Raw genomic sequence first — 25,161 nt, forward strand, 5'->3', positions numbered from 1 at the left:
TCACGTAGAAGTATATCCATAAAAACTTAATGAGTTAAGCTACCATATGCTACAAACCTCATAGCTGTATCCAGCGTAGTGCCTTAGAAACAAATTTTTGTAACAAGGAAAATAATTTGTGTTCACCCTGTACACTGTATCTGTTACTGAGATAACAATGTTCGTTCTCTTTTATAGCCAACAGACGTGAATCGCATTACAGGAGAAATAGAATTCTTGTAGACACAAAAAACGGCACCAGTATCTTGTTTCTTTACATACTGACTTGATGATAAACATTGTGAGAATGTATGGACTGCAAAGCAAACGATCAACGCTTAACGCTCCTCAGTTGAGCGCTGTTACTAACTGGTGGCAGTAGTGATGGATAGCAAGTTCGATACTTATCGCTAGACAGTCACTAGATCACTGATTAGAGAACGTTGGTAGTTACCCACACTTGTATTTTGGTATGCGTAATATGTAAACCGTTTCCTACGCCTATCTAAACAAGGTTTGAGCCATTTTCTACACCTACATAAACAATGTTTAACCGTAAATTCCATGCCAACATGTTTATTCGTAAAGGGGTTCAAAAAATGGTTCAAATGGCTCTGAGCACTATGGGACTTAACATCTGAGGTCATTATTATTTGTTCAAAGCCAGTGTTTCACAAAAGCAAACAAACATAGTTATGTGTATATTACAGAAAGGTAGCTACAGCATAACACGAATATGTGTACAGCTATTAGAAAAGAGCAGCCGCTGCATTGGCTCGTCTATCTCATTGTAGTAAGAGCCGGATAATGTAAGACTAATATTAATTTAAATGACAACTCCATGGGCCTTTTTATATTGTTGAAGTGGGTAACCATTCAGTTTTTCCATAAGTATATCAAATAAATGAAAATAGCACTGCCAGAACCAGAATTTTGTGAAATATACTTTACGGTTCCGTGGGGTAACTTCGTAACGGTTACCAACGCCACATTAGTTTTATGGAGTCTATCGCTTTCTGCAACTAGATTACTTCATTCAGTAACGATTAACTTTGCTGATTCTTGGCGGATTAATTGATAAAAGTGACTTGTGTAATATATCATATGATTACAGCAATCCGAGGTACAAATGCATATCTTCCGAAGTGATGTAAACTTTACGAAATCTTACATTCCAATTAAAATTGAATCCTAAGTTCTTCGAGCAGGGCGTAGTTGCTCGGTTGTGTGCAAAAGTTTTCAACAAGAGTTAATTGATGACAACAAATATTTATTGTGTGTTATGTGTGTGTGTGTGTGTGTGTGTGTTAACAGGATAATGAATTATGTGTAGGAGTATGATATTCTCAAGAGTTTATTATTCGTAATCGTGCAACCAATCATAGATTTATATTAGCACATTTGGAAGCAATGGACAGAGCGAAGAAAGGAAAAATAATATCCGAAATCGGAAAGAAAGGAAGTAATTTGAAAGTTATCATTCTATTCAGGAATGGGAAATTTAAATCAAAGAAGTGACCGTGCGATAAAAAAATTGCAGGAATTTGAGAAACGTACAAACCCAAAAAGTCATTTGAATTGGGCGTAAACATATAACAGGAGTGCATCGGAAGTAAATCAGAGTTAGTAACAGGTGTTAGTGGAAACTAAGTGATGAGGAATGAATCGCATGCTCAGTCACAGTAAATGCTACCCTGGCAGCGGTTCAGATAACTGCAAGTGATCTCAAGGATTGCTTCTCAATGAAGGTCACTGCAAGGCAGCTCGTTAATTAATAGCTGCTGTAGCCACGAAAATTAACACGATACTTTCTCGACTTTATCCTTATTTATTTATCAAAGTGAAATAAGAAACCTGCGTCCATGAAGACTTGTTTTATCCCAGCTTGCTCGTTTGTGTATCAAACATAGCTTTTGCGTTATTTTGTTAATCATCTACTCAAGGAAGTGTTTCGATCACTACTCGTCTGGTCTAACTACGAATCACATATTAGAAAGTGTGGATTAGAAACCAGGCTTTTTCCCCCTGAAACAAGCAACGGCCTAAATATATTTTATCGTTTACATGCCTGACAGATACCAAGGTTAATTCTAAAGTAAACTGAAAAAGTTCCTTCTCGAAAATCTCCTCCTGTCCCCTAGGAAAAAGTTTGTAGCTTATTTGATGCAAAAGAATTATAGACTTACATGTATTACTGAAGTAAACATTCTATATTTTTTGTGAACTCGTCTGTAAATGTCCAGCATGTAGCTGTATTTAAACAAAAATAAGTTCATAGAGTGTAAATTGACTCTTTCCATGATTAAGAAACAGCTTTCAACTGGTACGTAGAACACATAACTAATTAAACCAAACTAAATAAATAAGTTAAAGAGAAGCTGAACACACTGTAACCACTGAAATGTTCTTTAGTCTCGTTCCACGAGTCGCTGAGGCGTCTCGCATTCTGACGCGCGTTGCTATGGGAATCTGGTCTCGATTTGTGAAGTGCCTGTCAATTATGCTATGTATTGCACTACTAAGTACCACGGAAACGTTTATGGTAAGGACTATTTCAATTCTGGACATTTTTACTACTATACAACAGTCTTAATAAGGGTCGTAAGATTCGCTAAGACCCTCAAGGCTAGGTAGAAATAATCGTTAATACCAATGATAAATTCCATGTTGCAATCTGACTGTTTTCAAACAGACTCCAAACCGCGAGCACTGTGCTCAACAGCGTCCACCACCAACAATTAATACACCATCTCAAACCAGTTCCTTCCAAGTTCCGCAGAAATCTCCGCAACAGGGTAACTTTTCAAGGCTACGCTGGTCGAGAGACACACCAAAGTCAATATACTTCAAGTTTCCAAGAAAACAATTGCAGTTTAATAGCGTTAACTGAGTCTTAGCAAGACCATTTCCTTCATCAAACAATACTTCCAGATAGCTGCAAGTTTCGAGATCTAATACGAGGTCTTTGCCTAAAATCACGTGCGCACGCCCTAGCTACACACAACACGCGCCTACAAGCCCATGAAAAATAGATGTGAAGACAACGTCCGCACACGGAAAGCATTTAAAAATACTTGCATGTTTTCAGTACTGCAAGAATAATTATGTTGATCACAAACATCCTACATCAGACGCTAGCAACGCAATCAAACAGCACCTCCGCTCCAGACGCCCTGTGCGATACTCAAGAGGGCTGTAGACCGACTGGTAGAATTCTGAGAGCTTCAAGCAACAATTATCGAAATGTTTAAACGCAAACGCCTTTCAGAAAGTCAGACCTCATGACTAGAAAGTCACGAATCTTATTGATAATTCTCGGCGCTACAGTCTGGAGCCGAGCGACCGCTACGGTCGCAGGTTCGAATCCTGCCTCGGGCATGGGTGTGTGTGATGTCCTTAGGTTAGTTAGGTTTAATTAGTTCTAGGTTCTAGGCGACTAATGACCTCAGAAGTTAAGTCGCATAGTGCTCAGAGCCATTTGAACCATTTTTTACCCCAACTCAACCCCCTCCCCCTTTCTTCCGCAAGTAAACCTCCATGGAAAGTTCTCCTTCCTGTCAGGGCTTCTCACGAAGTTGTTTCCAACTCATATGGTACTGGGAAAATACTCAACATCATGGGAAAGTTTCTGTTAAGCAAGCCTAACAGACGCTATATCTAACACTCAGTCCTTGATGGTTTCCGGTTCAGGTCGCTTGAGGTGAGCTAGAGACTTCCGTCGCGTCCAGATGGCAAACGAAGCCAAACTAGTAGACCAAAGAAGTTGCGGAAACTCTGCTGGACAATAGTTCTTACTTCGCCCACAGCCAAGATTATGGTCCCAACTCGATTTGTGACAATTACGCCTGGAAATAGATAAAGTTCCTGCACCAATTAAAATCAGACTCGGGTACTTGTTCCTCCGATACATTGTCTCAACAGTCTCAGTTTTGTTATTGTTGCACCATGACATTCTCCATTTACACCTTATCATCGAGTGATAAACCGTCTATCCTCATAACAACTACATCTGTGGTTTCTGGAAAATTCGCCTCAAATAACTTTTCCTATAACAACGTTCAGGTTCAACGAGTATTTCAGGAGAACTGCTCTGCAGGAAGATTTCAAAAAACGAAGACATTCACCAGATACAATGCATACTTAAACATTTCTCATGACAACTGGTGTTAAGGATTGAGATTTTATGCCACAGGTTGCGCAAGGCCAGACACAAGTACGCCGCAGTATTTGTTAAGTAGCTTGCTTTATAGACGTGCAAGTATTTCCTGCGCTCCTTGTTACCACTGCCTTTTATTGTCCAGCTGTTACACCAGCAAGAGGCAAAGTAAAAGAACAAGTCTTGAACACTAACTAATCGGAATAATTTTCACCAACCCGTCAGGTTTAATCATATCACAGGCTACTCTTCATCGTGAGAGGCAAGAGAAGTTTCTCAAAAGCAGCTTTAAACTACACTATTGAGGTTAATAAATTTTTACCAGCCTTCTGTTTTTCTTACAGAAATTGTACTTTTTTACTGATAGACGAGGTATATTTTAGGTAGCGTCTGGTATAGTTTTCAGTCTCTATTTAAACGCACACGGTCTTTTGTCAAACATGTGCACCGAAAACAATAATGATTTTAGCTGGGAATGCTGCACTGAAACTGCGATATTACAGGTATCAGGTGAAATATGACTTTCAGTCAACGCGAAGGCCTTTCGGTCCTAATTCTATTGGATCGGAAAAAAACAGGAGTTAGCGTTGTTGAACATCTAACAGAATAAAAACTTAATTATACCTTCTTCTTCAAATAAATTAAGTTTAAGCGATGATTTTAATGAGCAAAAGGAAATGTTATTCGAAGACAGCTAAATGAATACATAGAAATCTGTCGGTACACACAGTCGAGCTACAATAACCATTTACACGAAAGAAATTATACTTGCATTGTTTAGTTGTCATCTGTGTCCCTTGCAATACGATCGACATTTTTTTAAACAACCCTTGTAACTAATTTCGTTACCCAATTACAACAGCTGCAGAAAAATTAGGAGCGCAAAGTGGCCAGTTGTTGTAAATCTTTAGTGATTACGTCTGTAGACGCATCAGTTACAAAGAACCCCATCAGAACTTCCTCTACGTTCGAAGTCACATCAGAGATGCAGCCGTACAGGACTCATTGGTAAATGCTGGTTTACATGAAAGTGGTTTCTTGAATCATACAGTTAAAAGCAATGTTATTAGCTGAAATGTTCACTGTTTTGTTACAGGTCGTTTCTAGAATTTCATGTTTGGTGGTGCTTTAGATACGTATATGGTAGAGTCATCAAGTTAGATTACATACCATTAGTTAAGACGACGACCCATATACACTGAAGAGCCAGAGAAACTGGTACACCTGCCAAATATCGTGTAGGTCCTTCACGAGCACGCAGAAGTGCCGCCACAGCATATGGTCATGGACTCGACTAATGTCTGAAGTAGTGCTAGAGGGAACTGACACCATGAATCCTGCAGGGCTGTCCATAAATCCGTAAGAGTACGAGGGGGTGGAGATCTCTGAACAGCACGTTGCAAGTCATCCCAGATGTGCTCAATAATGTCTGAAAAGTTTGGTGGCCAGCGGAAGTGTTTAAACTCAGAAGAATGTTCCAGGAGCCAATCTGTGGCAATTCTGGACGTGTGGGATGTCGCATTGTCTTGCTGGAATTGACCAGGTCCATCGGAATGCACAGTGGACACGAATAGAGCCAAGTGATCAGACAGGATTCTTACGTTCGTGTCCCCTGTCTGAGTCGTATCTAGACGTATCAGGGGTCCATACCAGTCCAACTGCACACGCCCCACACCGTTACATAGCCTCCGACAGCTTTAACAGTCCTCTGCTGACATGCAGGGTTCATGGATTCATGAGGTTGTCACCATACACATACATGCCCACCCGCTCGATACAATTTGAAATGAGACTCTTCTGATCAGGCAACAGTCCAATGTCGGTGTTGCCGGACCCAGGCTAGGCGTAAAGCTTTGTGTCGTGCAGTCATCAAGGGTACACGAGTGGTCCTTCGGCTCCGAGAGCCCATATCGATGACGTTTCGTTGAATGGTTTGCACGCTGACACTTGTTGATGTCCCAGTACTGAAATCTGCAGCAATTTGCGTAAGGGTTGCTCTTCTGTCACGTTGAACGATTCCCTTCAGTCGTCGTTGGTCCCATCCTTGCTGGATCTTTTTCCGGCCGTAGCGATGTCGAAGATTTGATGTTTTACCGGATTCCTGATATTCACGGTACACTCGTGAAATTGTCGTACGGGTAAATCCCCTCTTCATCGCTACCTCGGAGATGCTGTGTCCCATCGCTCGTGCGCCGACTGTAACACCACGTTCAAACTCACTTAAATCTAGATAACCTGCCATTGTAGCAGCAATAACCGCTCTAACAACTGCGCCAGACACTTGTCTTATATAGGCGTTGCCGACCGCAGCGCCGTATTCCACCTGTTCACATATCTCTGTATTTGAATACGCATACCTATACCAGTTTCTTTGGCGCTTCAGTGTAATACTGCTTTATTTATATCAGCTTCCTGGTGACTTAATGTTTACTTATTTTACTTACAAGTTTTTAACCTATGGTACCTTATAATATCAGTCCATCGCCGTAGCGAGTAGCCAGCGCTCCTGACTGCAATCTGGAAGTCGCGGGTTCGATTTCCGATACTGCCAGGAATTTTTTCTTGGTGGAAGGATTGGAACGGGGTGCACTCAGCCTCGTAATGCCAACTGAGGAGCAACCTGACCGACTATTAGCGGCGACAGGTCACGAAAACTGACAACGGCGGGGAGTGCTCCATGCCCCCCCCCCCTTATACTCCACGCCCCTCCATAACCTACGCCCCTCCATAGCACATCCAAAGACACCATCTGAAAAATGGTAATTAAAACCAACAGCTGTATTATAACCCAACGTCGTTTATTCATAACGTGCTACCAGTTTCGACCCCAAAAATCATCATCTTCAGGTGTCAAGCGTAATCTGTCAGCACCGTACTAACCACAGTTACAAAGACCAATGGAGTCTTCAGATAGAAACAATAGAACGTATTCAGCGTATTATTCGAGTAAGTGCTACCAACGAAGTCGAGTTCAGCAGGACCAAAATCAACTGAATTCCGTAACTTCCAGTAACAAGACCACTAATGGTCAGTTGTCGTCTGTCTACTGGTGGGCTTGTTACTGGAAGTTGCGGAATCCAGTTGATTTTGGTCCTGCTGCACTCGACTTTGTTGGTTGTTCATGGTGGCATAACATGCTGAATATGTTGTACCGTTTCCATTTGAAGATTCCTTTTGTCTTTGTCACTGTGGTTCGTACGTTGATAGCAGATTACGCTTAGGGCCTGAAGATGATGCTTTTCGGCATCGAAAGTGGTAGCATGTTTTGAATAAACGACGTTGGATTACAATATAGCTCTTGGTTTTAATTATCAATGTGCATGTACTTCAAGCCCGGCTGTTATCCCGCCGTCCTCGATGGATTATCAAAGAAAGACACTATTGGCAGAGGATGACACGGCGGTCGGTCAGTCGTCCATTGACCAACGAGAATCTGTAGACGGAGTTTACGTTTACATTATAGTTAAAAATGGCTCTGAGAACTATGGGACTTAACATATGAAGTCATCAGTCCCCTAGAACTTAGAACTACTTAAACCTATCTAACCTAAGGACATCACACACATCCATGCCCGAGGCAGGATTCGAACCTGCGACCGCAGCGGTCGCGCGGTTCCAGACTGTAGCGCCTAGAACCGCTCAGCCACCCTGACCGGCTACATTATAGTATGAAACAATCAGATCACATAGATTCACGTGCAATAGCAATTTTCTTGATTTGTACTTGAACCCTTCCACATTCCCTGGAAGTGGACTTGTATTTGTGAGGGCGGCCTTTCCAACTATGGTACTGACATTCAGATTTAGGTTGTAAAGTGAAATCTGTGATGGTTTCTTTTAAAAAACTCGATGAGTTTACTTCTCTCTGCTTTCGGAATTAGCTTTGCTGAGTTTTCTTTAATGGCCTTGTTGTTAATAGGGCGTCAAACCTTCTTTTACACTGGATACACTTTCGTGGAAACATTAAACTTGAGTCTCGAGTGGTTCACGAATGCCTAGAGCATACAGCACTCGAGATGATGATGATGATTAGTGGTTTACGACACTCAGATAGGAGGTGAATTTAGAATTTAACGAGATCAGTTGACACCGAGCACGAGCACATTTGAACAAGGCCTGGGGTGGAAATCGACCAGGAACTTGCGTGTTGAAGGAACCGTCCCACTATTCAACTGAAATTATTTAGAGCGATCGCTAGGAAATTCAAATGATGATGGCCAGAAGGCGATTGGAAACCCGTTCATCCCCGACAGAAGTCTTTACCACTGCACTAGCTCATTCACATGACTAGTATGAACCAGGGATACGAAAGCAGGGTTGTGTTTGTGAAGTTGGTATAATCGGTGGCCGCCGCTTCCCCGTCGTCCTTAGCGTAATAAACGTGTCGGCGTCGGCGTCGGCGGGGTGCGCGTGTGAGGTCCTGAAATGTCAACGAAGGTGACTCGGCTCCACAGTTGGCACGCCGACCGGCCAGCCTGCCAACATCCACAGCGGCACGGCGGCACAAATACCCCGGTTCTTCGCTTCCGCCGCTCGCCGATTCGTTTCCTCCCTCGACGCAGCGTGTAACCCGACTGCTTATTAGAACGTCCTCCCGCTGCCGACCAGCCGATCTCCGTTCTGATGAGAGCCTCCGGGACAGGTGATTAACTCCAGAGCACGTGTCCGCTACAGCAATCCTCTGCTTGATGACAGAGCACATTCGACACAATCGCCTCACCTCTCACGATTTCTGCATCTGCGGCCGTGGGGCCGTGTCCTAATACTACCTTTGATTCACCAATCACAGTTTCTGTAACCCACGTCGGGGTCCAGTTAAAAGATTATTTCCTGTGTCGCAAAGAACATCTAATTCGGTATTAATTGTCGGGCTGCAGTAGTGACTCTGTGTGAATAGTATTTTGTGCGTATGCATGTGCTCGTATCCATACATGCTGTGTTACAAAAATGTGTTTAATTATATATGAGTGTATGTACGTATGTAAGCATGTATTTTCCAGATCTCCTCCTAAACCACTCGACAGATTTCAATCTGTCTTGATACACATATCACTCATAGTCTGGAAAGAATCGTTGAGGGGATAAGAACCACCTGCCTATCAAGGGGGCGAGGACGGCGTTGAAACATATGTGTTGGCCACGACGCTCCAATACCCAGATTTTATTCGTCCAGTATTTGAGAATGAGACCCCTTAGTGATTTGCAACAAACTATAGAAATAATATCAAACCTTTACGAAACGTTTTCTCGCTGACACTCCTCACAAATTGATGAAAGGCGAAATGTTTACGGCTTACGACATTTTCGCTGTCCGTGCAGTAAAACTAGCGCATCAGGCATGAAGTTTTAATGTATTACTTCTTTACTACTAACTTCATTCGTGATACACTCAGCAGACAGCATTTACAAATATCACTCAACGGACCTGCAAAATCATAACATTGTACGACACATTGTTTAGGAGATATGACGTCATAAACTCTGATATTATGAAAAGGACAGAGTGCTACTCACCATATAGAGGAGACGCTGAGTCACAGACAGGCACAACGAAAAGAATGCTCTACATTTTACCTTTCAGTCAAAATGCCTCCTTGTGAAGCAGAAAACACACACACACACACACACACACACACACACACACACACACACACAGACATGATGCTGTCTCTAGCCGCTGTGGTATCCTACTGAGCGTGTCAAAGGCGGTCAAGCTCTCAGAGACAGATTTCCCGGTAAAGAATATATCATTGTGGCGTGTCTGAAATTTAAAATACGCAAAAGAAAGTCAACACTGGAAGCCGTGATTGAGACAGACAACTTCCAAGCTCACACTTCTGAAGCAGTAAGGATTCCCGTATTGGTATTTTTTTCGAAGATATATTTTGAAGCGATTATTGGACTACCAGCTCAACTCCCGATGGAACATTTCCTAAGTATGATAATGTGTTTTAACGCTATTTTATTGAGACCTTTAATATACACTGAAGTTTTTAAGTGCAGACCAGACTAGTTCACGTATTCTGTTTGATGTGACTGCAATACGCTCTCACATTGATATCTAAAGCAGTCAAGACATACCTCAGTAACTGCACGTTTGTCCGGACTTATTATTTCCTTAATTACTAGTGATAAAAGAAAGGGACTTTAGGCAGCCGTAGAATGTCCAGCTCTCAGTGCGTTGTATCTGTTTGATATATTGTCAGACAAGTTAAAACTGTTGCAGCCTTGAATAACGGGAATAACGACTTGCAAATGATCAGTGTGGTAGCACATGAATCAAATGAGCAGACAGGTCGAGTTGTACCTAAAACAAATAATTTGGTCAAAGGGTAACGGGAAAGGCATTTGGTTTACGAACGGAGCAATCGGCGACACAATTCAGATGTGTACTATACATATCAGATAGGGCTAACGGGGAACCCTGACCATATACAAAGAAGGACCTTGAATGGCTTCAACAAGTAGACACACAAAGAAAGACGTCAAATACTACGTGGAAACCTACCTAGAAAACTGCAAGGACCGATTTTCGGAGTGTAATTTACGTATATACATGAAGTTCGTACGTGTCGTTTCCTTAGAGACTGTGAGGTAAAGGAATTAAATTTGTAACTGTACACACATAATCAAATAAACAAACTTTTTAATATGCTCCGTCCATGAATGGGACGGAAAAATGAGCTCAGAGTATTGTAAAGTAAAAATTTCTCTCTGCAATGCATGTTTAGACTGATGTGACTATGTCTGGAAATCCAAACAAGCTGTTTGTGGGATTACGGAAGGATTAAGCGATGGAAAAATGTTTCTTAACCACTAGTTCCAATTGCGTAAAAAGAAAAAGAAAACAGCACCCCTTACAGTCTCCGCCGAGGAAGTCCGTTGTCTACGTAAAATGTTTCTTAACCACTAGTTCCAATTGCGTAAAAAGAAAAAGAAAACAGCACCCCTTACAGTCTCCACCGAGGAAGTCCGTTGTCTACGTAATATCCCACTCAGGATATAATTCATGAATAATTTTACAAGCGACAATAATTCCTAAACTCCAAACAGAATAGATCGTACAAAGCGAACGACCTGTCAGTATCATAAATAAAGCAGAACGCGTCAGTACTATTGGATGTACCTCTGCATGAATATAATTCATGTTTGTGCTGTTCTGCACGTCAGTGTAATTGCCTTTCATACGCACAATGTAATCGGGAAAGATTGTTCAACTTTTCAGACAGTGAGAGAGATTTTTCATGTGAGAGAAGTCCATACATAGGAAAGAAAGGATCGACCATACACACCTGAATACCCCACTGGGTATATATATCCGAAGGTTCAAGATCGACAGCCGTTAAAAATTCCTTTCCCTGTGAATGGTTACCTGCTGTTCTCGCATTACTTTTCACACAGTACTGTGTCCGACACGCTTTTACGAGCAAATGATGAAGGACCGATTGGAGCAAGCACTGCTTCTTCCAAGTCGGGTGTCCGTACAGTTTTCTGCTCTCCTTGACGATTGTATTGTGCTACTGCAAGCTTTGCTTCCCTTACCCACGGGAACATGGTGTGTGACAGATGTCATACGTGGATAATTAGCTCCATTCAAGCTGTCATCTTCCCTGAAGTATCAATATGCTTGTCGAAAATCATGACTGCAAATTCCTTGGTCGGTTTTAATGCCTGTTAACTAGGGCTGATATACCGAATATTTCAATCTGTGAACACAGATGGCAGTGTTCCAGTTTAACTTCAGAATTGACCATGTCACATCATTTGCAGCGCATTAGTGGAGTCTACTGTCCACACGCTTCACGATGTTGACCGTCAATGTTCGTTGCGTTTGCCTAACCTACGATGTTAGCAATTGTGTACATAATAAATCAGTTTATTACATCGTAAAAACAACGACTCGTTGATTGGGATATCTACTTCTACATATATACTCCGCTAGTGGAGGGCACAATTCGCGACAAAGTCATATTTCCCCTCCTCTGTTCCACTCAGTGATAGCGAGAGGGAAAAACGACTGTCTGAACGCCTCAGTACGAGCTCTAATTTCCTTTATCTTTGAATGGTGATCATTGCGCGATTTCAAAGTTGGTGGTAATAATATATGCTCTACATCCTTGGCGAATATCGGATTTCGGAATTTAGTGAGCAGCCCCTTCCGTTTAGCGCGTCGTCTATCTGTAAGTGTGTCCCACTTCGAACTTTCTATGAGATTTGTAACAATCTCGCGATGGCTAAATGTACCAGTCACGAATCTTGCCGCTCTTCTTTGGACCTTCACAATCTCTTGAATAAGACCCAACTGGTAAGGGTCCCAAACAAACGAACAATACTATAAGACTGGACGAACTAAAGTATTGTAAGCAATTTCCATCGCTTCAAGATTCTACCAATAAACCGCAATCTAGAGTTCGCCTTGCCCGTTACTTGAGAGCATTTCGAATAGTCACACCCAGATACTTGACGGATGTTACCGCTTCCAAAGACTGGGCATTTATTTTGTACTCGTACATTAATGGGGATTTTCGCCTTGTTATACGCAGTAGGTTACACTTACTAATATTTGAGAGATAACTGCCAGTCATTACACCACGCATTTATTTTCTGCATATCCTCATTGACTTGTTTGCAACTTTCGTGTGATACTACTTTCCTGTAGACTACAGCATCATCGGCAAAGAGTCTAACGCCGCTGTCAATACCATCAACCAGATCATTTATGTAAATCGTAAAAAGCAGCCCTGAGGCACATCTCAAGCTACGCTGGTTTCCGTTGAAGTCACCTAATTCAGGACGACATACTGCTCTCTGTCTGTTAGAAAACCTTCTATCCAACCGCATATGTCATCGGATAGACCGTGAGCGCGCATCTTTTGGAGCAAGCGATAGTGCGCGACTGAGTCGAACGCCTTTTGAAAGTCGAGAAATATGGCGTCAACCTGGGAGCCGGCTGGGAGGCTGTTGTATATCATGCACGCATGACCGCAGTTTCCTAAAACCGTGCTGGTTTCTGCAGATGAGCTTCTCAGAGTCTAGAAAGGTCATTATGTCTGAACACTAGCGGAGGTATCCTACATCACATTTGGCGTCGTAACATTCGATTCAGTCACTTAGAGAAAAAATTTCATTTCTTCATAGTGTATTTTTCTCTTTTCCGCAATTCAAAAAATGGTTCAAATGGCTCCAATCGGCCGGCCGGAGTGGCCGAGCGGTTAAAGGCGCTACAGTCTGGAACCGTACGACCGCTACGGTCGCAGGTTCGAATCCTGCCTCGGGCATGGATGTGTGTGATGTCCTTAGGTGAGTTAGGTTTAAGTAGGTCTAAGTTCTAGGGGACTTATGACCACAGCAGTTGAGTCCCATAGTGCTCAAAGCCATTGGAACCATTGGCTCCAATCACTGTGGGACTTAATATCTGAGGTCATCAGTCCCCTAGACTTAGAACTACTTACACCTAACTAACCTAATGACATCACACACATCCATACCCGAGGTAGGATTCGAACCTGCGACCGTAGCAGCAGCGCGGTACCGAACTGAAGCGCCTAGAACTGCTCGGCCACAGCAGCCGGCTTTCCGCAATTCCTTGAAGTTTATGTCATCATTACATAAGCACCCTGGGTACTGGGCACGAATCTAAAAAGTTAAGTTTGGAAAGTTGTTTTGTAAGATGAGTTGTAATTCTATTTCCTACGCTCTTTACCATTAATAAATCCCTTAAAAGAAATTATGCCACATTTATGATGTGCGGTAACGGTATGTTTTAGGAGTGCAACTTAGCACTCCGTGTCGGAAAGGCGGAGAGAAATTGTGAGGAGAGCTTCCCGCGGTCCTCGCAGCAGCTCCTGTCGGGTCGATGCTAACCGAAGCCAAGGCCTACTCTGCACTAATCTCCGCTCGGCTCTAGGGTTCACTGCAACGGGCCGCGCAGCTCGAACAATGAGACGGTCGGTTTGCAGTTTTACGAGCCCGTTTCCCTCTGACCTCAAACAGGCCGCCCGTTTTGTGAGATGAACGATGACATGGTACAAGCCATTCTACCGTAGGGTCGTCGTTGCTGTACTGCAGAAAACTGCGAAACCAAGTACCGTAAAACAAACGCATTGTGGAATGACATGAGTGATCTTCAGACGGAACTAACACAAGTTTAATGCATTCTAATGAAGCGAAGAATTGTTCTTGGCATCCAAAATGGAGAAGATGCGTAATTTAATAAAGACGCATTATTATATAGGTGAAGATCACATGGGAATAAAACTGATTCATCCACTTCTCAGCATCAGATTTATTTAGATAGGGGTTGTCTTTGGTTATCTGTAAACTTACCTTTCGTCGTTCGAAACGAGGTTTGCGGATGGGGGCCGGGGGTTGAGGAGATTTCAGAGTTCGCGTATGGACAGGGCAGGTAATCATCATATTAGACGAAATTTTCGTCTATTTGTACTTAGTAAATTTTAGCTATTCGTAGAGTGTCATCACTGAGGCTTTCAAAATCTCATAACCAATTCACGAATGACGTCAAGGCTTCTTTACATTAGTGGACTTCTTATTTACATATCGTTATGTTACTAGTACTTGCAGGAGACGATGCGTGTGTTGAAGTGTAGTTATGTCAAATACTGTCTCCCTTATACTTTTTACGCTTCGACAGTGAATTGGAAATTTATGGTAACTTTCTTTGGGACCAAACTGCTGAGGTCATCGGTCCTTAGGCTTACAGACTACTTAATCTAACTTACACTAACTTACGCTAAGGACAACACACACACCCATGTCCGAGGGAGAACTCGAACCTCCGACTGAGGAAGCCGCGTGAATCGTAGCAAGGCGCCCCAGACCGCGCGGCTACCCAGCGCGGCGACAGTAAATATATTGGTTTTTTTAATAATGGGTGATAACCTCTTGTCGGGGGTGAGGTGATCTACGAGTCACCACATCTGTCAAACCTTTCATCTATTTCCATCAATTTTGTAATCATGTAAACAGAGTGAGAGGTTGACGACTTTGTTAAATTTAAAAACATAATAAAAATGAGTCCACTCACTCAACTTTTTATAATGAATTACAAATAAATACATTTTGTAAAGAAGGATTTTCAGCTAATATTGCGTGAGAGATATGAGAAATTCAAGATACGCAGCAATTATAGCCGGGAGAACAATTTCCGAAGGCGTTGTGGCCTTCAGGTCAAAAGCCGAAAATTTAAAAACTAAAAAAAGCTATTTCCCAATTATTTCAAGAATATAGTCCTTCTTTCTCTATTCCGAGAAATTTTATTTTTCTCGAATCACTTAAACGGTGCTTTACATCCAGTTAACAGCACAGGAATGTTCTATTTTAAACTAATTCTGCAGATTCGTGCGTTAATAACTACTGTTACTCATTTACACACCAGAAATTTGTTACTGGTGCACATACTTCAAGTAAAATTATATCATCTTATATTATATACAGGTGAAAGTACGTTCATTTTTAGGAAACGTTGCCGTGTGCAGTTGTACTTGGAGTTTCGATTGCTTCTGAAAGATGTGCGATATTTAGTACTTTAGTTATTCGAGACTGTCATCTACTTCCTCTGTAATTTTAATTACATAAAAAGCTGTGTGTTAATAAAATACTCACACCGCAAAAACACTACAAAACATGTAACAAATTCTAGCTTCGCGGCGTTTGAAAGAAGCCACGCCTTTCCTATTTAATTTTAGCAAACTTAAACTTCAGCGTGTAGCACTTCAACCACCGTCAAATTTTTCTTTAGCTGAAGATAGTTTAAGTGATTGACTTGTGTGTGTAACAAGCGGGCGTAGACCTTAGTGACTGCACTGTAGACAGATCGCGACGCGCTCCCTTTCCGGCGGCCTATCGCCTCCGCGCGGCGGCTCTGTTGGCAAACAGCTTATCACACTAATCTCGGTCACATATATCTACAATAGCTTTGTTTGCTTTGTTTGCAGGTTTACTCGAAATGTGACCCGCAGCCACAAACACTGACGACAAAAAGCGCCATAGCACTGTTTACGCTCCTCTCGCTGCTCGCCACATTATGTAAGGACATCATCATTTTTTACGAAATTCGTGTAATGGTAATGCACTCTGCTTCATCTGGTGATGTAACCTGCGCTGCTCGAACCATTCGCGTTAAGCCATGAAAAGCTGACACAGTGGTAATACGAAAGCCGACTTAAAAAAAAGATGTTAAAAGACGAGAATGACGCAGGTTACTACAATCAGTTCATACATTACTTTATATGGAACAAACGGGTAGATGACGAATCTGCGAGAACTGACAGCGACCCAGTATACACTATTTGATCTGTCAGCTGCTGACATGTGTAGGCGCGTAACTAAGGAACTAATCTTTTATTGCGGAACTAGAGTCACAGCAGGGATCTTAAATAAATACTGCCGTTGTTAGCATGTTGCGGAATTGTTTCCGCCTGTGACAGAGAATCCATGCTATAAAATCCCTTCTTGGTGTTTCTGACGCATCTGCAGTTCCCATAAGATCACTTTAATGGTTTTAATGAATCAGAGGCAAAGAATTGGTATATCTGATTTCATGCGGGCTAGAGAGCAACAGAAACACTTTCTCAGAGATACAGATCTGATGACAGTTAATCATACACTGAAACGGTGTGGGTGAAACAGGAATTGCTACACATGGAAGAAGGGCGCGACAGTCACTGGCAGTGATACTTTGATTGAACGACTGAGATCTGAAAGAGTTCATAAGTTAGAAAACACTGGAGGAAGACTGCGAAAAAGCTACAGAAAAGCGACAAGTGAGGTTCAAAGCAGAGTAAATGCACTAATATGGAAAATTAACTTTCCGTCTTGTGTCCTTAAGAGAAAGTATCCTTTGGCCTACAGCTCTAATGGCGGGAAGTGAAGTCGCTTGTAAGATCTAATGACACCAATGTGTGTGTTTGTCTTTCATCTCTAAATAAATATCTAGTAAAAGGGACTGAGTTCTCTGCCTGTTTAAATTAATGTATCTATCGCTTCATGTACAGTTGTTTGGTGGTGGTTAATCTTCCATCCACATGAATTTATTGATAGATATGGCCAATTTAAACCATGTAATGTAGTAGTTAAGCATGAGTAGCTACCTCGGTTGAAACTCCATTGTTCCATTCAACAGTTTCATTAATTTACTATGACGATCATGGTGTTCAAAACCATATGCTGGTACTTTTCTTTCTGATCTGTATGGAGGGTCTTGTTAACTGAGTTAGATTTCCATAAATGATGGACACTTTCACGGCAGTGGTTGATGTATGGAGATGTGTAAGGTGAAATCCTTATCGTGAACTGGCCGGCTTGTGCATTTAAGGAGAATGCTGCCACTTGGTGATGATAGTACCGTATATGTATGTTTAAAGTGTATGTATTATTTTAAATGTATTGCATATTTATGATGTTGCACAGTGTAATTATAACAGTTTTTAGCTATGACGTGACTGCCAGGAAATGAACCTTTATTTGGCAGTTAGATTGTTCTCATGCCTAGACACGTCTATTCTTCGTCGTATTTGTCCGGAACACCGGAAAACCACAATGCCAACCTTCCGATTCACGAGATCTGTTGAAACTATAGGTTTTTAGGAACGCTTGCGTCGCGTTTAAGGGCTAACGCCGAACATCGCGTGCGGTTAATGATCGCAGTCGCTCCCATACGTTCTCGTATGCGAAAGTCCCGCTGCTTAACTACCAGTCTGGATTAAGGAGTCGTAAACATGCGTATCAGCTGAAGAGACACTAGGAGTGGCCTCCTGTTCTTTTCTGCGTATGATGTTTGGCAGAGTGCTTAACCTTCGCGAGACTAGGAGACTCAACAATGCTGCGTGTCCTACAGTAAATTTTAACAGATAGCCATGTCAGTGACCACTTCAACAGTAACATAAATAACACGTGTTCTACCAGAAATATGCTGCTATTAAACTACCAGTTATCTGAGACTTCGTAATTCTCCCTCACTGGGTGTTTGACCAGTGTTTCAGTTTCATCTGATGGATGTCTCTAGCAGTAGCCACCGAGCAGCGTCAAAGCAGCAGCACGGAGGACGACTACAGGCCCCCGTCGCAATGGTGTATAACGTCCCGTCAACGACGATGTCATTAATGACTGAGTGAAAGCTCGAATGCGAAAGAAAATCAGTCGTGTCCTAATCAAAGGAATCATACCGGCATTTGCGGGAATTGATATAGGGGATCCACGGAAAACTCAAATCTTGATGACCGAACAAGCAATAGAAGCAGAGTTCTCACAAATGCATGTCTTAAACATTGTTTCACCTTGCTCATTCCATGCAATAGGGAGGTTTGTCTGATGAAGTACGAAACACAAGAGCAGAGGCGGTCGCTTGTAAGTGCAGCCCGCTATTATGATTAGCACGCGCTGGATAGAGGTTGATGGCCAGTGTGAAAGTTCTGCTCGGTCACGGATTATCTGCCTTGAATCGGTGTCATATTGATAACTTTCCTATTCTTTGTGAGAAAGCCAGTCAGTAAGAAGTATGCGACTGCTGTTTGTCTGGATTCGGTATGCAAGGCCTTATCTTCGGGCTTCTTATCACATCGCGCGCCAGACGAGAACTTCGTAGCTGATCCGAATACAGAAAAATTAAGCGACCTGATTAAAGTCTAGAAATTTAACTGGCTTTATTCCTAAACGATTACGAGTTAGGTGGTTAGTTGACAGTTAGGCTTCATGACAAACAAATTGTAAGCACATGTTGCGCAATGCCTGTAAATGGTAGGTGTAAAATCTATTTTTCTTACTCAAAAAAATTACAGGAAGAAGGAATACAGATTGCTACGGAAAAAATAGGTGTCTCCACGGTTTTTATTTAAGTGTCTTCTCTACGGCAATGGATGAACAGAAATTCCGAAAAGCTTCTCTAACTACCATAAAGTTGTCATTCAGCCGATGGTGGATGCAGAGGCCGAATTGAAGCACAGTGATTGGAACTTTCTGAGAAGTACGTGAGCCTAACAAATCCTTCACCTAACATTGTCAATATTATTTCATTGTTCTACCTTCTATAATCAGCTAGGCTCATTACGCTAGCAGCCGAAATACTCATACATACTTCTTCTTGATTGCAGCTTCGAGTAATGGCTTCTCCTCTTTATTTCAATGCGCAGACTTTCCTACACAGAAAAGCTGATAATTCTGCCGAGAAATAGGTTCGTAAGCTTGACGCCGAACGCATATTGCTGTACTGTGTATTCTTAGAATGCGTTTGACATGTGATACACCGAAATTTCTCACACTAGGTCCAGTGATGTCTAGTTAGTACGTCCCTCGTTCGCGTTCTCTACCAACAATGTTGTATAACGCCTTATGGCTGAAGTTCGAGTATTAGTATTTCCCGAGGTTTACGTTTCGGTGAGTTTCTCAGTTTAGCCTCACGTCTGAAGTCAGTATAAATCCATGGTCATATCATCAATTGGCATCCTTCCCATGGTGACTTTTGTTAAATGACATCATCACTATGTAAAATGCGACACTTACAGTTAAAATATGCCTCTTTGTGCTCCATTCCTGAACACGATGATACTTTTACACTCAGATTTCCTGTCCTTGTCAGCATCTAACAACTTTTGCTGAGGCAACGAACCGCTTATCCAGTCGGAAACTCTTTGAGTGTTCTCCCAGGAATGCTGTTCCATTATCGGACGGAGTTTTGTACTACGCCAGGACCTTTTAAACACGTATCTGAGACTTAGGCCGTCAGAATTCGTTCATCAGTATGTAAAAAATACAACTTAAGGACAACTATCTTTTCTCGGGTTTAAAGCAATCTAGATTGATTGGTACACGCCAATTAAGCAAATGATAAAGGTGGTGTCATCGATCAACAGAGTTCTTCAAGGATTTACGCTACCCACAAATACACACACACACACACACACACACACACGCGCGCGCGCGCGTGCGCGCTCACACGCACACAAATACTGAGAGGAAGAGATAGAGAAAGCACAAAAACATCTAATGAGTTCATAATTTCTAACACTTGTTCTACCTCCTCCATACTACATTAACTATTACTTTTTTTATCTTACGACTGCTCGAAAAAATTAAAATAATGACATTAACACAGGATGGACAAAAGGAACTAGCTTGGAAAATATTTATAACACTGACGCGAAACTGACCGTCGCTAATCAACAAGAGAATTGCCCACCACAAAAAATGCTGGGAAACGTAATTTCGATTCACCAATCGGTTGCTGCCACATGTTTGCACGTGTACATCGCCCGCGTGCTCTGTTCCGAGTACTTAGCTGTATGTTATTACGTTTGAGTGAGTGACAGGAGCGGACATGCTTAGTGACCAGTTCAGTGCAATACAGAATACATGTATTTATTGTCGAGTGTTGTGCGAAACGCCGGCCGCGGTGGTCTAGCGGTTCTGGCGCTGCAGTCCGGAACCGCGGGACTGCTACGGTCGCAGGTTCGAATCCTGCCTCGGGCATGGGTGTGTGTGGTGTCCTTAGGTTAGTTAGGTTTAAGTAGTTCTGAGTTCTAGGGGACTTATGACCTAAGATGTTGAGTCCCATAGTGCTCGGAGCCATTTGAACCATTTTTTTTTTTTTTTTTTTTTTTGTTGTGCGAAACACATTTCGTGGAAAAGTTGTGCGAAACAGTGTGCGCAAGAATTTAAGACTGGATGTTGTAGAACATCTAGCAAAGTCTGCAATCCAGAACATAGTGGCTAAACGGTCCAAAAGTGGTTCTAGGGCAAATAAAAACCGTAACTATCCGAAAAGAGATCGAACACCAGAAAATATTGCTTGAATGAAGGAAAGCCTGGATCAAAATCCGACGAAAACTCAACCTCGTTTATTTGTGCACGTGGGTGTTAAGAAATAGTCGTGTCGAAAAACGCCTGTATCTGTATCCTTACGAATTTACTGTTGTGCGTGAGGTACAGCGTCCAGCGTGTGTTCGGACATGTCCGAAAGAACAGACACTATTTTTTATTCAATGGATATATATATATATATATATATATATATATATATATATATATATATATATATATACGACATAAGAGAGACTCAGAACTCAGCCACACTCGGGATTTATAATAAAACCGATGGCGACAAGTGAAAATTTTTGCCAGACCGGGACTCGGACCCGGATTTCCCGCTGTACGCGAGCGCTCACCTTAAGGGTTTCGACTATCCGAGCACACTTTCCGTCTAACGCAGATGCTCATCTTGTCGTACGCTACACATGCATCGTCCACTGTCCATTATCCTCAATGCTCGCGGTTCCGTCTGATTCCTGTCGGACATAAGGTACACAGAAAGGTATCATTATTTGCCGCCAGATGCACACACACAAACACACAATATATACACAGGGTGGTCCATTGATAGTGACCGGGCCAAATATCTCATGAAATAAGCATCAAACGAAAAAACTACAAAGAACTAAACTCCTCTAGCTTGTAGGGGGAAACCAGATGGCGCTATGGTTGGCCCGCTAGATGGCGCTGCCATAGGTCAAACGAATATCAACATTATTTTTTAAAATATGAACCCCCATTTTTATTACATATTCCTGTAGTACGTAAAGAAATATGAATTTTGTAGTTTGACCACTTTTTTCGCTTTGTGATAGATGGCGCTGTAATAGTCACAAGCGTATAACTACATGGTATCACGTAACATGCCGCCAGTGCGAACGGTATTTGCTTTGTGAGACACATTACTCGTGTTAAAGTGGACCGTTTACCAATTGCGGAAAAGGTCAATATCGTGTTGATGTATGCCTGTTGTGATCAAAATGCCCAACGGGCGTGTGCTATGTATGCTGCTCGGTATCCTGGACGACATCATCCGAGTGTCCGGACCGTTCGCCGGATAGTTACGTTATTTAAGGAAACAGGAAGTGTTCAGCCACATATGAAACGTCAACCACAACCTGCAACAAATGACGATGCCCAAGTAGGTGTTTTAGTTGCTGTCGCGGCTAATCCGCACATCAGTAGCAGACAAATTGCGCGAGAATCGGGAACCTCAAAAACGTCGGTGTTGAGAATGCTACATCAACATCGATTGCACCCGTACCATATTTCTATGCACTAGGAATTGCATGGCGACGAGTTTGAACGTCGTGTACTGTTCTGCCACTGGGCACAAGGAAATTACGGGACGATGACATGTTTTACACGCGTTCTATTTAGCGACGAAGGCTCATCCACCAACAGCGGTAACGTAAACTGGCATAATATGCACTATTGGGCAACGGAAAATCCACGATGGCTGCACAAGTGGAACATCAGTGACCTTGGTGAGTTAATGTATGGTGCGGCATTATGGCAAGAAGGATAATTGGCACCCCTTTTTATCGATGGCAATCTAAATGGTGCAAGGTATGCTGATTTCCTACGTAATGTTATACCGATGTTACTTCAAGATGTTTCATTGCATGACGGAATGGCGATGTACTTCCAACATGATGGATGTCCGGCACACAACTCGCGTGCGGTTGAAGCGGTATTGAATTGCATATTTCATGACAGATGGTTTGGTCGTCGAAGCACCACACCATGGCCCGCACGTTCACCGGATCTGACGTCCCCGGATTTCTTTCTGTGGGTAAAGTTGAAGGATATTTGCTATCGTGACCCACCGACAATGCCTGACAACATGCGTCAACGCATTGTCAATGCATGTGGGAACATTACGGAAGGCGAACTACTCGCTGTTGAGAGGAATGTCGTTACATGTATTGCCAAATGCATTGACGTTGACGGACATCATTTTGAGCATTTATTGCATTAATGTGGTATTTACAGGTAATTCTCAGAAATTATAAGTTCACAAAGGTACATATATGACATTGGAACAACCGAAATAAAATGTTCAACCTTACCTACGTTCTGTATTTTAATTTAAAAAACGTACCTCTTACCAAGCGTTCGTCTAAAATTGTGAGCCATATACAGGGTGAGTCACCTAACGTTACCGCTGGATATATTTCGTAAACCACATCAAATACCGACGAACCGATTCCACAGACCGAACGTGAGGAGAGGGGCTAGTGTAATTGTTTAATACAAACCATAAAAAAATGCACGGAAGTATGTTTTTTAACACAAACCTACGTTTTTTTTAAATGTAACCCCGTTAGTTTTGTTAGCACATCTGAACATATAAACAAATACGTAATCAGTGCCGTTTGTTGCATTGTAAAAAAAAAATGGTTCAAATGACTCTGAGCACTATGGGACTTAACATCTATGGTCATCAGTCCCCTAGAACTTAGAACTACTTAAACCTAACTAACCTAAGGACGTCACACAACATCCAGTCATCCATTGTAAAATGTTAATTACAACCGGAGATATTGTAACCTAAAGTTGACGCTTGAAACCTCCGACGTTCAGTTGCGTGCTGTAACAAACACGGGCCACGGTCGGCGAGCAGCATCTGCAGGAACATGTTTACGAGGACGACCGTGTTTACGAGTGTGTCTGTAGTGCACTGTTGTGGTTTGGTCTAGCTGTCGCAGTGTCCGCATGTAGCGCTTGCTGCTATTGTTATTCTGCATTCGTCTCCGCACGCAGACCAACTGTAGTACACCGTGTTAACAGACGTCTGTGATAGTGTAGTGTTGTAGGAACTGTGACCGTGGTGTATTCGTACTCTGAAAAGGTGGAGATGATACTCATCTATGGCGAGTGTCGACGAAATGCAGCTGAAGCCTGCAGAGTGTGTGCAGAACGGTACCCGGACAGAGAGCATCCAACGTGCCGCACATTGCAAAACATCTACCGCCAACTGTATGCAACAGGTATGGTCTTAGCACGCAAACGGGTCCGTAACAGGCCCGTCACAGGAGAAGCGGGTGCAATTGGTGTGTTAGCTGCTGTTGCCATGAACCCACACATGAGTACACGGGACATTGCGAGAGCCGGTGGACTGAGTCAAAGTAGTGTCATGCGCATACTGCATCGTCACCGCTTTCACCCATTTCATGTGTCGCTACATCAGCAATTACATGGTGATGACTTTAATCATCGAGTGCAATTCCGTCAATGGGCATTAACAGAGAATGCATTGCAGTTCTACCTGTTTACCGATGAAGCGGGTTTCACAAACCACGGGGCAGTGAATCTACGGAACATGCGTTACTGGTCCGTGGACAATCCTCGCTGGCTCAGACAGGTTGAGCGACAGCGACCGTGGACTGTAAATGTATGGTGCGGAATCATTGGCGACCACCTCATTGGTCCTCACTTCATTGCAGGGGTCCAAACAGCTGCAACATATATCGCGTTTCTACAGAATGATCTGCCAACGTTGCTCGAAAATGTCCCACTGGAAACGCGTCGACGTATGTGGTATCAGCATGATGGTGCACCTGCACATTCCGCAATTAACACTAGGCTGACCCTTGACAGGATGTTCGACGGGCGTTTCATAAGACGTGGAGGACGCATAAATTGGCCAGCCCGTTCTCCTGATCTTACACCTCTGGACTTCTTTCTGTGGGGTACTTTAAAGGAGAATGTGTACCGTGATGTGCCTACAACCTCAGAGGATATGAAACAACGTATTGTGGCAGCCTGCGGTGACATTACACCAGATGTACTGCGGCGTGTACGACATTCATTACACCAGAGATTGCAGTTGTGTGCAGCAAATGATGGCCACCACATTGAACATCTATTGGTCTGACATGTCGGGACACACTCTATTCCATTCCGTAATTGAAAACGGAAACCACGTGTGTACGTGTACCTCATCCCTCATGGTAATGTACATGTGCGTCAGTGAAAAAGACCAATAAAAAGGTGTTAGGATGTGGACGTAATGTGCTGTTCCAGTCTCTTCTGTACCTAAGGTCCATCACCGTTCCCTTTGGATCCCTACGTAATTCGGTGCTCTCCGATACACACGATCGAACAGCGGAAGAGTGGTACTCAAGCGTCAAATTTAGGTTACAATATCTCCGGATGTAATTAACATTTTACAATGCAACAAACGGCACTGATTACGTATT

At 42.6% G+C, this 25,161-nt stretch overlaps 1 protein-coding gene across 1 annotated transcript in view; it reads left to right on the forward strand.

Moving 5' to 3' along the window:
* Positions 1–25,161, forward strand: part of LOC126184341 (uncharacterized) — a gene marked incomplete at its 3' end in the record, with an annotated part of 778,475 nt that overhangs the window by 106,270 nt on the left and 647,044 nt on the right. The window contains exon 2 of the mRNA XM_049926718.1: positions 16,090–16,180. Coding sequence (XP_049782675.1) covers positions 16,090–16,180 — 91 coding nt within the window. The remainder of the gene's footprint in view (positions 1–16,089; positions 16,181–25,161) is intronic.

Source organism: Schistocerca cancellata, chromosome 4, assembly GCF_023864275.1.
Source record: "Schistocerca cancellata isolate TAMUIC-IGC-003103 chromosome 4, iqSchCanc2.1, whole genome shotgun sequence".
Lineage (NCBI taxonomy): Eukaryota > Metazoa > Arthropoda > Insecta > Orthoptera > Acrididae > Schistocerca > Schistocerca cancellata.